The sequence below is a fragment of the Triticum urartu genome, chromosome 2A, assembly GCF_056163025.1.
Source record: "Triticum urartu cultivar PI428250 chromosome 2A, HENAU_Tu73, whole genome shotgun sequence".
Taxonomy (NCBI): domain Eukaryota; kingdom Viridiplantae; phylum Streptophyta; class Magnoliopsida; order Poales; family Poaceae; genus Triticum; species Triticum urartu.
In genome coordinates this window covers 16,836,460-16,850,323 of record NC_141874.1, presented here as the reverse complement: position 1 = coordinate 16,850,323, position 13,864 = coordinate 16,836,460, and the positions used below count along the sequence as shown (strand labels likewise).

General features: G+C 43.7%; 1 protein-coding gene across 2 annotated transcripts; it reads right to left on the bottom strand.

Moving 5' to 3' along the window:
- Positions 1–2,446: 2,446 nt before the first annotated feature.
- LOC125526928 (syn-copalyl diphosphate synthase, chloroplastic-like) lies at positions 2,447–7,013 on the bottom strand. 2 transcript variants are annotated; one of them, XM_048691527.2, is made up of 14 exons: positions 6,845–7,013; positions 6,450–6,532; positions 6,013–6,343; positions 5,721–5,904; positions 5,392–5,612; positions 5,102–5,222; positions 4,826–4,938; positions 4,467–4,699; positions 4,246–4,361; positions 3,802–3,900; positions 3,524–3,697; positions 3,347–3,431; positions 3,036–3,242; positions 2,447–2,931 (listed from the first exon to the last, which is right to left on the bottom strand). In XM_048691527.2, the coding sequence occupies exons 1-14, from the start codon at positions 6,951–6,953 to the stop codon at positions 2,713–2,715; spliced, it is 2,295 nt and encodes a 764-aa protein (XP_048547484.1). In that variant the 5' UTR covers positions 6,954–7,013; the 3' UTR covers positions 2,447–2,712. The 2 variants fall into 2 exon arrangements, with proteins under 2 accessions (XP_048547484.1, XP_087395528.1); XM_087539402.1 differs by having other exon boundaries at positions 6,013–6,322.
- Between the last annotated feature and the right edge of the window lie 6,851 nt (positions 7,014–13,864).

The following is a 13,864-nucleotide window of genomic DNA, read 5'->3' as shown; positions in this document are numbered from 1 at the left end:
CTGCCCACCGGAGAGGTCCGCTAGTGGACACAAGTATCACATACCAGTGAGTAACTACTTTAATTTAAATAATGTCAATGGCGATCACCTTCCTCAAGTTGGGGTGCGCGGTGTTCCTGATAGTCGATCGAAGTGGGAGATACTCCCTAGTGAGGAACTCTTTCCACCCCTCCATACTAAAGACAATGTGGTCGTCCATGTCTACCTTGTGTGCACAGATGCTGACGACGCCTGACGTTGTCCTGGACTAGGGGGTACTCAACACGTCATGTCCCGATCTGTTAGATTGGGCCGAGGACCCCCATGGCCGTATACTCATGGGCCAGTTCGGACAGCTGCCGCATACATGGAAGATTCCACAAGACTTGGTGATCAAGACAAGGACTCCTCCCCACCGACGTATTCGGCTAGAACTCTTGTTATCCTAGGCCTTTGGTGCATTATATAAACCGAGGCCAGGCTAGTTGATAGATAACATATACATACAATCATACCATAGGCTAGCTTCTAGGGTTTAGCCTCCACGATCTCGTGGTAGATCAACTCTTGTAATACTCATATCATCAATATCAATCAAGCATGACGTAGGGTTTTACCTCCATCAAGAGGGCCCGAACCTGGGTAAAACATCGTGTCCCCTGCCTCCTGTTACCATCGATCCTAGATGCATAGTTCGGGACCCCCTACCCGAGATCTGCCGGTTTTGACACCGACAACGCCCCTTGCTCCAAGGCATATTCCAGCAAGTCCCGCTTCATCACCCGCTATGTAACTAGTCAAAGATACATTCTTACGCAATTTTTTAAAACTAAGAGAGCAAGGATGTCAAACCGCTCACGTGATGGACACAAAGAACGAAATAAGATAAATGACTTTAAAGAACATAACATGACATGTTTGACAAGATTCGTCCGTGTTAAACGAGTCACAAATATCACCATGGCGTAGTCCTCACGTGACGGTAGGACGTCGAAGAGGTGGCCGGCCTCATCTTCATTGAGCTTGATTCTTTGGGCGAAGCCGGTATCACCAAGTGGGTCATTCTCGCCATCGTCGATAAATATAATAGACATCCGAAGCCATTGTCCTCTTAAGGAAAAACAAATCATTTCATCCCAAGTGAGACCATTGTGGGTCATGAAACGGTCCTATCCTTCTCATCTAATGCGGGTCATTGTTGGTCCTTCTTCTAACTCAATAATGTATTGGTCCCTAATACCCTTGAAGAGCACACTCTCATGTACGTGAATTGAACCGCAACCGTACGTTGCATGGGACAATTAGTGCAACAATGGGAAACACGCACACATTACATTAATTGTAAAGGCACTGGAAGAAAAAGAAAAAATATGCTTAATAGTGAATGAAAATGAATAGTTCGTTACCACTGAACTAAGAAACCCTCCACAAGATAGACATTGGACAATGAGCCACTTGTAAGGCTACTTGCAAACTTGGCATGCCATATCTTGGTAGGGAAGAAAGTACAATGTCTAAATACTGATCAAGACAAATAGACTACACATTCGTATTTACAAATTCATACCACATAAAAACATAATATAATTTCATAGCACATGAATATGGATTCTTGTTTCCATAATTTTTTTAAAATATAATCTATACTCTCAAATTGATTTTCATCTATAAAAGTATAAATACAATGATTTTCCCTCAAAGGGAGAGGCCTAGCACATAGCCACATACACATATTCACAATCGCATTTAAGAATAAAATTACTAGCAATTGGGGGCACCAAGCACTTGACATGCATACTACTATATATCATGCATTCTAGAACTAAATTTACAAAATTACCAATCCACACTGAGCATATCAATCTATGGATTACTCAGCCTAAAAATTATCATTCCTACAACATATATTGGCCGCGGCCGGCGACGACGCGTGGCAATTCCACAACAGTCCTATAACTTACAATATAAATGCAGGATTCCACACTAAGCATATCATATTAGACTTTATCAATCAGTATATCCATTATAACAACACAACAAATTGGGCGTGGCCGGCAAGATAAAATGGGGCGAAGTGCGAGGGGAAGGAGACACCCACGAATATTCTCAGCCCGCACCGCAAATATTCGGGCATGAAAACACGGGCCCAGAAACAAGGACCAAAATAGACCAATAGCTGTCCATTTAGCCCACACCACAGCTAGTACGTAACCAGTGGCGTGTCAAGTCTCTGACATGCCACAAATAATGTTCGCGACTGGGCAGGCTGCTGGCCCCACACGGTTGTGGCATAATTGCCTACTCGCACACCACTAGTATTTGAAAAAAATAGCGATGACATGGATTGAAAGTGATGCACCATCATTTAAGATGTGTGTAAACATTTCTGCACTAGCGCTACAGAAGGAAAAAAATAAAAAGAATAAAGAAACATGTACGCAGGGAACTCACCCTGACTAGATCGATCTATTGCCACACGCACATAATGTGCCTGTTATTTGCTTTGTATTTTCCCACGGTGGGTTACAGGGATTGTACATGTATATTTATAACAGCCAACTTCTGTACAACTTAGAAGAGGGTTCATGTCATTCGGAACCTTGTTTCCATTCTATCTAAATATTCACGTGTAGTCCTTAGAGGTTCCGAAAAATACTTGGACATGTAACATGACGGAACCCAGCACAAAACGTGGTTATTAATAATTCTAATAAGGACAGAAGAGGGTTCTTCCTAAATGACATCCTGAAATATGACCTTTGCGATGTGGCTATCAACTGTTTCAGGTGAGCAATGAACCGAGTAATAGAAGCTTTTCACCACGTTGAGAAATGTCTGTCTGGTCTCTCTATTGAGGCCATGGCAACCCCGATGAACACGCCAAGATAGTTCTTGCATCTCCAAATCCACTTGCCGATGTAAGTCCTCTATGTTATCCATACGTGTCCCATTCTGTTTTCCCCAATTGAACATTCTTTGGTTATAGTTTGAGAAATCACATACAACTCAAATGGAGGTACATGGATATATGAAATGCAATGCATGTACACACAGACCTGAACAAGACCTATTGTGGCAAGCTTGTGGCAGATGGAAGAGGTGAGCTGCTCGAGCTGGGAATAATCCCAAAGGTTCAGTTTATGTTCGTCTGAAACATTCCTTCCTGAACAAATCTCGATTGTGCGAACGAACAACAGAGCTGTATCTCCATCAACGGATCCATGGTTCTCCTTTCTAGTCCATGCCATGAGCCACTGCTTCCACTGTAGTTACCAAAGAAAATAGAGGTTCCGCCATTTCATATCTGGTAAAAGTTCAGTATCATATCAACAACGATATTTAAGTGTAGTGGTTTCTTGAATTTTACAGCTTTCCGAAGACCGCCGGAAATATCGTCAAATGAAAGAAGGACGATAAGATCTTCAAGATTCTCTGTCGAGTACCATGGGCCCCTGCAAGGAATTGCACACATGTTTTGCATCGATCATCACTAAAACCAAATTCTGGAGAGGAAAACTTTGAGGCTGCATACATAATTACATACCCAATGTGTCGAAAGTGAGATGTAACCGCCTCAGCAAGCACCGCCATGCGAGCCCATGCTAGACGCTCTGCTGCTCGGCCCGGTTCGAAGATATTTGCTGAAGCTAAGAAGTAAGCGGTGAGCGTGCTCTTTGGAGTCCCACCATACCTCTGCAGATGGTTCCTGAAATACCACCTGCGTATATACTCTCAAGTATCAAGTAATAATCTAGTGGCCAATTTGTAAGCTAGTGGATTGAATTTGAGTACAGAGACGTAACAAAAATGTTTGTGACATACTTTCTGAGGCCATTCCACTCAATTCGGGAGAGTCTCTGATATTCTCTGAAATCAGCTTTAGCCATTTTAAGGTACAGGTCGTTGCTCACAAGATTCATTCTGAAATGTTAAACGTCAGAAACAAAGGTGTGACAAATGTTTGGCTATCATAAACTATAGAAGCTGCATTTAGAATTGCCCTAATGTCACATGTTAGTTGACTACTATATAGGATGGTCAGCCTCATTCCTCATCTTGTACATGAGAAGCTCCTCAATTTAAACTGATTTCGTGGTTATTTTTTCTATGCACTCAATGTATCTCACTTTGATGGATACATGAATCAAGTTTATGTTTAAAATATTGTGGCATCTTAAATTATCCCAAAAGATAAATATTTTCCTTTGGTTCCTCTAATGAAGAGTTATTCTAACTAAGGATACTTTGGTTATGTAACGTTTTCACCTGTAGAGGACCTTGGCAATCCAAACATCGGTGTTGCCACCGTACTGATCCAGATACATCCTTGTTTCAATTCGTGGCAAACTTGCTTTCCATGGGAAGTTCAATGTGTACCCAACCTGATTTTGCAGGAAGAATTGCTCAATACTCTGCTCTAAACCATGGAAACTAAGTAGTGGCCCGACTGAGGCATACATAATTAACTTGAATGTGTTGGCACATACCTCGCCCGGCAGGTCCTTAGTTATGATCCACTTGTCGTACAGCTTGTTGGAGGCTTGTCTCTCTTGGAGGAATGCACGGCAATAGCGCCCCGCCCTTGCCAGGACATCGTCATCACCAGGGAACATGAACTGAGATGCACGGTAAGTGTTGTGCATTGGGGTAACAGAAGCGTGGTTGGTCTCCATGGGGAAGCAGGCGAACTTGCCATCCTTCTCAAAGTGCTTAAACACAGCTGCATTTTAGATGCACATTAATAAAACTCGATCCAGCATGGCATAGTAGCCATGCATGCCAAAGCGCTTCTCAAATTTTAGAATCTAGCTTCTATCATAAATTTGACTAACAAAATATTAGTTACATGTAGTGACATCGTAGCCATGCTGACGGAGGAGACGAAAACCCATGGCCGTGTCATCAATATCCGGGATTGGGCAGTGCACGTTATGAGACAGTCCCTTCTGCGTCCAGCGCCTGTTCAAAGTGTAGATATGCTCCTTGTCTCAAACTAGTACTCTATTACTCTTAAAGGAAAATACTACTACTCTAGTAGCATTCCATTTTAAAACCACAATAAATATTTAGAAATGTTAGGACATCATGTATTTTCCAATTAGATAGAAGTTGTTTATGTGACCTGTAAATAAACTCTAAGCACTGCTGAATTTCACTTGTGAAGTGCCTTGATATCCCCAGACGCATCAGCCGATCAACCACCCATAATTGCTCAAAAGTATCCATTGAGTGGCTACATGGCACTAGTAAAAAAAGAGAATTTATGTGAATGCCAACGTTAGTATTGACCAATGCTGTTTTGGTAAATTCTGTTTCAGTATTGGCCAATCGAAGGGGCTCCTTTCCTAACTAAGTTTGCATTCGATCATGTTAGTTGTATGAGAAGTAATAGTAGTGATTTTAATTAATCACCTCCCCCATCAAACTTTCTGATGAGCCTATCCAGGAACACACGGCATTCCTTGTCGCCGGTGTAACTGAGGGCAGCAGCGGTGGCAGCAGGCGAGGAATGGAAGGAGCCATCCGGACACCGCAACCTGAGTAGCTTTTCCCAATCCAATTGTAAGTCTACTATTCCCTCAACGCTGAAGAGTAGGGTCGTTGGTATGGCATGCAGCACATCCAGTGGTATCCTACAATTTTAGAGTGAGATTAATTATCGCTTAATTAATTATACATAGACTATTCAACTCAATATTTAAAGCTAGGTTTATCACACGCATGTAGCTAGCGATGCTTACTTAGAGAGCTTCAGATTCCTCTTGGCATATATCTCTTCCAAAACAGGGTGATCATAAGGGATGTCCAAGTCGAGGTCCTTGGCCTTCTCTAGGAGTGCTGGGAAGTTGATCTCGAAGCCACATGGCATCCAGTCCTGTTCCTCTTCTAGCAACCTACTCATATTTTCTTTGATAAATAACACACCTACAACAGAAAAGGTCCACTCTATATTAGATACGTGATCCTTCCTTGGAAATAAACAAGGTCAATCATTAATAAAAAAACAAAGAATCCATCCATTAATCTTTTTACCCCTGTCACACAAATTGTCGCTGTCAATGTTCCAAGACTTCACTGCTACCACACATGCCAGGGTGCTGATCATCCGATCTTGGACCATGAAGAAAGCAGCATCACCCCACGAACCATCTGGTAGTTGATTTTGAACAATCCAGTCGATGCATGAGGGGAATTGCGGTCCATCACCTCCGTCAAGGTTCTTGACAAGGGCGACCAACGCTGTGTCGTAGGCTGAAACATTCATTGACGTCTCATCATCACCCAATGACGCTAGAGCCGTTCTTATGGCACCGATCATCTGTCGCGTCTCGCTCTGTCCATCCTTTAGGAACATCGCTATTTGCTTTTGATCAGGGTTTAATATAGTAGTATATGTTTGTCAGCTTGTGCACAGGCAGTAGGCAACTATTCTGCTCGAAATGAGTTAATTCATATGTATATATGCTCACCGTGTGTTGTCTGTACTCATCAACTTTCCATTCACCCACTTCTACCTCCGGATATGATGGGAATTTGCTAGTTAGCACGAACCCTAAATATCATACATGAGAAGTGGAAAATAACAAAGTCATATGAAGTTAATAGCGATTTAAATTATCAATTCAGGTACATTATCAGTATTAGATGCAGTATGAAAATTTTCTCCAGCCAGCCTAAAGGTCTGTATCAACATCACTCCATACCTTATGTGGAGAGAAAACAAGAATCATGGAAGGAATTATATTTATTTTACGATGTAACAAAAATTTCCATCAAAACAGTTTTTGATGTGAACGTGAGCTTGCTCAAGCTATTTCTCAACCATGCATGGATTCAGGTCAGGAGATTAATAGAACGTGATTACCACATCGTCGACGCTGAGAGTGCAGGTGCAGGGACAGTCGTCGCCATGGCTCGGCCGTCGGCTGGTCGAGCACTGGAATATGCCGAAATGCAGCAGTAAATGTCAGCATCCTCTACCTTCTCTGTCTCTCTTTCTTCCTCCCTTATGGCTGTTCTTTTTTTGGTGGGATATTGTCTCAGTGATGAGCTACTACTTGCCCCCATCATCGAGTATTTATAAAGGAAGGTGATGAATCATCCTTGGTAATTGACTAGTACTAGTAGTGAGTCAGACGGGCGAGAATTCCTTCATACTTCGGTAGCTGCACCACGACCACGACGGAAGGTACGTTAGCCTGCAGTCTTTCTTTTTTTGAGTTGGAGTAGTTACTAGTATAGATCGTGTATGAGATTGAGCGTGGGGAGACTTGTGTGAGATCTCGCATTAGGTGAGATTAATGAGATCGACTTTTTTGGTAAAAAAATACATGTTCGAACATTTTCAAACTTTTAGACACACAACAATGTTTGATGTACAACCTTAAAAAGTTACCTAATTCAACTTAGGCCCTATTTGGTTCATAAGTCCTAGGACTTTTTTTAGTCCCAACTTATAAGTCCCAAGTCTCTAAAAAGTCCATACCTGTTTGGTTCCTGGGACTTATAAGTCTCTATAAGACTATATTACAACTATAAGTCCCTATAAGTCCCTTTTTGAGAGTCTTATTTCATAAGTCCCAAATGTCCACTTTAAGTCCCTATAAGTCCCTCCTGTTTGGTTTAGATGGGACTTATAGGGACTTATTTAAGTCCCTAGACCAATAAGTCCCTGGAAACAAACACCCTCTTACATTAATGGAAAAAAATTCGGTTGTCAATAGTGTCAAAGTACTATTCATCCAAAGCTGTCTATTTTGAATCTCTGAATGTACATCAAGTTTTGAGCTTTTTTTCAGAGTTGCAGACATAGTCCACATGAATGTTGTCAAATAATTTTAGATTTCTTAAGTGTCTAAATATAATTTTTTGAGATTGATTTCACGATCTCACCTAAATGTGAGATCTCATACAAGTCTCTCCCGGAATAAGTGACAATGATAGATATTTACAAAACGACCATATTATTAACACATAGCAATGTTCATATCGTTCCCGCAAAAAAAAATGTTCATATCGGCTCCACAAAAATGCCGGAACCATTAAAGTCCAACAACGTGTACCAAGATCACGCGACTAGCCAGTCAACATCCACGCGACTTATGGAAAGTTTTGGAAATACTAGACCAGTTGGTCATCGGCGCAGTCTATCTCTGAACTTTCAGCCATTGGAAAACGAGGTCAGTGGTTGGTAGCTAGCAACAAAGTTTGGCAGTAGCGCTCAGATTCTTCCTGCTTCATGGCTGACTCTTCTACTTCAAGTTTTTCTTTTTTGCGATCTTCCTGCCTCACGAACTAGTAGAGTACCCCCGAAAAAAAAGAGTGGCCCACGCACGTAGCGAGCAATATATTAATTATCTTTAATTTTGTCTACAGAAATCAACTTGCAGTCAATATATTAACTTGATTGAATTTGGACGCCTGGTATAGCCACTCGGGTCTAACGTGATTGAATTTATAGCATCGCCAATGGATCTCGCATCATATTAACTTGCAGTCAATATAAAAAAATCTGACAAAGAGTGAATTTTATTAGCTCAAAATGGAGCATCAAGAAGATACAAAACACAATGAGCAAAAGCCCAGCCTCTGCGTAGGTAGGATGCATATAGCCAACACCAACTCATACATACGAGAAAACACACCGACAAATAGCAAAGTCATATAAGACCAAAACTATGTGCAGGCGTGCAAAAAAATGCCCAAGGCGATTAGATCTGCGATTGGCAAACGACAACAACTATCATATCGGCACCAACAATTTCATGACGCCACATGGACGACGAGGTTTTTCAACAACAATGCCTTCAGAAAGGGAGCGACACTCCTAGGTTTTCACCGTGAAGAATCAGTGGGGGCAGTATCCGAGGAATGCCTTCAACAAGGTAATGATGTAAAAACATCGCCAATGCCAGGTATAGCCACTTGGGTCTGTCCTATGATTTCGCCTCAGAGCTCGAGACCGGGTGCTCGCAGCACCACCATCAAAGTCATGCATGTGTTGTCGCCACCACTTTTCCGTGATCCCAGCAGCTACATGCGATGCAACCGCCGCCACTGCACCACCATCCCCCCTGCATCATGTCGTTGTCCATAATTTGTATCTCAACACTGAAGTCATCTACCGGATTAGTAGAGATGAACCCTCCTAAAGTCCTTTCGATGACCACGATGTCATGGAGCTGTAGGAAGTCGCTGCAGTATATGCAGTCATCACCATCCGCCCAATGAGATTTGGATCACCACCACCAAGCCGTGGACCGTAGCGCCACCGCTCGGCCACCACATGCATGGAATCATCCGAGGCCTCGTGCCAGATCTGATATGCAGCGCCGCCGCCAAACATCACCCATGCTCGTTGGCTATCCAGCGCAAGGGGACTCGAGCGATTGGCAGAATACCGAGGTTGATCCCCAACCCAACCAACAAACAGGCCACTGTGTGCTTTGACATTTAAATAACTTGTATGTCATATTCAAGATTGGACTCTTAGGTCGACCCCCCGCGTGTGGGCGACACAAGAGGACCAAAACCCTAGCCGCTGGAACCATCTCCCTCCCCTCCTTCCCTCTATCGCCGCTGGTGGTCGACGCCGGGCAAAGCCTGTGCGTGCGACAATGGCTCGTGGGGGTGTTGCTCCTGATCTGATCTACTGGAGCGGCGACTAGATCCCGCTGGCTGTGTTGGTGGTGCCAGCGGGGACTGGAGGAGGGCGGTGCGGCTAGGCGTGGTCGGTGCAGGCGGCGGCCATGCTAGGTCCGGATCTCGGGCCGGCGGCCCTGGCCGGCGAGGCCCAGATCATCATCGAGGGAACAGCGCGGAGATGTCCATGTCCAAGGGGGAGCAGCTCCAGCGGTCCGGTGGCTTTGACTCCAGTTCCTGCTCGATTCGGAGACAGTGAATAGCGTGTTTGGGATCCTTACTAATGGCTCATCCGGCATGGCATGGTGGGGTGGTGGCCCTCCCTCTAGGCTCTAGTGGTGGTGCACTCCGGCAGTGGCCAGAGCGTCAGGCCTCCCACAGTGGCAGTGCGACTGTGGATGGTCGCCTGATCTGGGCGGACAGATCCGGGTCTTTAAATGTGGTCCGGTAGATGCACAGTTGTTGGTTGAAATCTCGCAGGGATGTTCTGGGTGAAGATCTTGTCTTCAGCCGGCGGCCAAAGCCAGTGATTGAGACACAATGACGATGTTTTCTTCTTGAAGGCATCATCGAGGTGAAGCTCCCATCTCCTCCCAGTACCTCGGGGGAAACTCTTGATTAGCTAATCGGATGATGGGGGCCCTCTTGTGCCGTTCTTCCCTTGGGGTTTTCATTCTTGGAGGTGTGCATCGGCTCTAGGGTCCAGTGGGACGTTTCTGCGGTGGAGCGGCGTTCCATGTGACACATCGACGATGTGGCGATGCAGGTTCTTGGCGAAGGTTGTGTCAAGCTGGGCGCGTGTAGGGAGGTGGCATTGTCTAGCGTCGTGGCGAGGTCGACGACCGGCCTGCCAAGGTCAATGCATCGTTACCTATCCTGAAAATGGATCAGTGGAAGACGATGGCGGCTGCTGAGAGTCTGTTGGACGGGTTTGTGCTCCAGACCTGCCGTTAGGCGGCTTGGTTGAGATCCCCAGTTTTAGATATTGGGCTTTGGTGTGAGGTCTGGGCAGGGGCCTCCGACCATGTGCACCTCCTTCATCAACTTGATAGGAGTAGCGCCAGATGTTTCTAGGAAGGTGGCCTCATACTTATTTATATATTACTTCGTAAGGTCTTGGTGAATAATTAATAAAATGCATGTGTGCACCGCTCGATGCAGAAGCTGAGGGTCACCCCCTTTAAAAAATCAACTAATATTCCATATTGTTTGATCCATAAGTCTGTGACAAATGTAGTTTAGTTTTTATAAAAACTGGCTAGATAATCATTTTGAGTACTGTACTCACTCTATATACTATCAATGTTAAAATATGCTTTAATTATACTTTTTTAATTATTCTATGTCTTCTCCCATGTTGACAACATGGTCCAGGCGAAAATGACCAGTGTAGGACGGGCTACATGGAGGCCGTTAAAAAGAACATTTCCACAGTGCAATAGAATTGAAACAAATTGCACATACAGAAATACATGTGTAAGACATTTGAGAAAATTTTCATAACAATATACTTTCATAGCGGCGTAGAAATGAAAAGAAAGATACATAAAGAAAAATAGGCCAATTTGTTTGTTGGGCCAGAATTGTTTTTGCATAGCTTGCAAATCATAATATTTTTGAATGAAAATTTACAAACCTGCAGATCGCAAATATGTACTCCCCCTGTCTCATAATATAAGACGTTTTTGCAAGCTATGCTAACTTGAAGAAACGTCTTATGTTATGGGACCTAACTTGCAAATACGGCTTATATTATGGGACAGAGGGAGTATAATTAAGTTTTCACAGAATTTTTATCATCACATGTGAAAAATACGGCTTATATTATGGGACAAGCATGATATGCTAGAAGATATTAAATCTCTTAATACGTTCTAGAGGTTAATCAGATCCAGTGGCTACGACAGCCGGTGAACGACACTAGGTCGCGGGTTCGACCTACAATATCCACCATTTTTCATATCAATTTATCCCTTTGTGTTGTTCATTGACAGGTGGTACCCAACGATCAAAGTGGCGTTGGGTGCTTGATTACGATATTTGGTTATTCTACAAAAATGAAGCCCCTTCCCGTCAGTGACAGTGGGCCAAGGCGCCACGCATGTACATACAAACAGAAGTTGCACCGTATTCAGTGGCAGAGTCAGGGGGGTCAGCAGGGGCCATGCCCCCCACTAACATTGTTGTATTAAGCCTAATATGCATGCTAATAGATGATCCAAGGTTGCTAAAGTGGTGTATTTTTATGAGCTGGCCCTCCCTAACAAGGTTTTACTACACTTGGCCCTCCTCATCCTATATTCATGGCTCCGCCACTGACCGTATTTGTATCCGAAAGAGACAAGTTTGAGCACCATTTAATGTACTTCTTAAATTTTGGTATCAGCATGGTTGTGCTGTGAAACTTGATGTATCACGGGTGTACTCCCTCTGTCCTAAAATTCTTGTCTTAGATTCCTCTAGATACGAATGTATCTAATACTAAAACGTGACTTGATAAATTCATATTTAGATAAATCTAAGATAAGAATTTTATGACGGAGGGAGTACTTGGCACTATGGAAAAATGAGCAGCTCCCATGTACAAGTGGATCTAGGCAACCGATTTTTGCCCACTAAGGTATTTAGGACTAATCATGATTAGCACAAAAGCGAAATTACCCGTTGTTATTTTAAATCTTATGGAGTGTACCGAAGCACATCTTAAAATGCATGGAAAATATTGACAGACAATGACGCTGGCCCAAGAACCTTACATGCAGTTCCAGCCAATCTCAGTGCGAAACCACGGCTTCCACTTGCAGCACAGGGAGAACTCGGATGTCAAAGAGCATGCGTTGAAGAATACGCAGAACTGGCTGTAATTTTTTCGCTGTCGTCATGTTTGACTGGCCCAAGTCACAAATGACATTGATAGGTTCAAATAACTGTCTATCCCAAGAAGATTTTTCCAGCCATCACGTTTAATTTACTGGTCCAAGTCATCGATACACATGCCACGTTTCTTAGCTCATATAGGAATGGCTTCAAATAACTGACTGTCTTTATCAGTGACCTCAACTGCACTGGAAATCTTTCCCAAAGAAAAGAAGTGCACCGAAAAGATAACGGTTTAATCAGTCATTTGTGGCGTACTTAATACGGGGCACTCCCTTCTCTAACTATTTCCTTTCATGCATCCACAACAAAACAACTCAAGAAAACATTATAAAATGCAAAATCGAATCATGTGCTATATATGTGTAAACAAATTGAATAGTGTGTTAATTCTTATTTCACTTTAGTATCTACATTTATGTAATTGTTGGATGACAATGAGAAACGTCGTGGTTTAGCACCGAAGTTTCCATGGACCTTTATCTTAGAGCATCTACAACCACGGCAGGCAAATCCGGATCCCTGCACGTTCACAGACGCGCCAGCGGACAGTGACCGAGCTAGCGTGCCTCGAATTTTACCATTTGCAACCATAAACTCTATTTTAAAAACACGAAACACATGCAAGCACATGCACGTCGATCATTTTGGATGTTTAGTCCATGTTGGGTCAGTGGTGCTGTGGGTTTAGTCTCACCTCGCTGGGCGAGGAGCGACGTGACCGGCTTCAATAGTCGTGTCGTCTATAAGCAGTAAGTTTCGGTCATCACTGCACCGTTTCCGAAGGATATGGACTATCACTGTGAATCTTCTCTACTTATCAACAAAGAAGATTTATAGTGACAGTCCATATGCCTCATAAAGCGAGCATTGGTGGCTGTCCGACTCTTTTTTAATCATTTCATCAAGCTCTATCGTTCCGTACTGCTCATCCAACAAACCCTTGTAATCCTTCGTTCTGCCTACGAAAAAATCACCGAAAAAAAATCTGGTCGGACAATGTGAGGAACACATAGAGGGCAGGGTGCAATCCGAGGCAAGGGTGGCGACAGAGCTAGGAGATGTTTGATGCGGAGGTGGGAAAGAGAGGAGAGGACCAAGTGAAATTGGGTAGGTTGGAGCGAAGATTTGGTGTAATTTTTGTTGGGGTCGGGCTATCAGGTTCGATGTGGCAGATGCGCACGGTCACGCCCGGCTCGCCCTGTATCCTCACAGATTTGGGATGGATATGAGGGGTGCCCGTCAGCCCGAGCATTTGAGGCCGGTGTGGACAAACAAACACACGGGTTCCATTGTAAAGAACCATGTGTAATGAATCCCTGCAGCACACGCGATTGTGCCCTTTTGCAACGTGTGCAATGGTGGC

Bases quoted from the DNA above. Each gene is read 5' to 3' on its own strand.
- LOC125526928 (XM_048691527.2), bottom strand. From the start codon at position 6,953: ATGCTGACATTTACTGCTGCATTTCGGCATATTCCAGTGCTCGACCAG. The intron at 4,700-4,825 runs GTAACTAATATT...TCTAAAATGCAG, and splicing joins TGGCTACGATGTCACTACAT to CTGTGTTTAAGCACTTTGAG. The intron at 4,362-4,466 runs GTATGTGCCAAC...CTGCAAAATCAG, and splicing joins CTAAGGACCTGCCGGGCGAG to GTTGGGTACACATTGAACTT.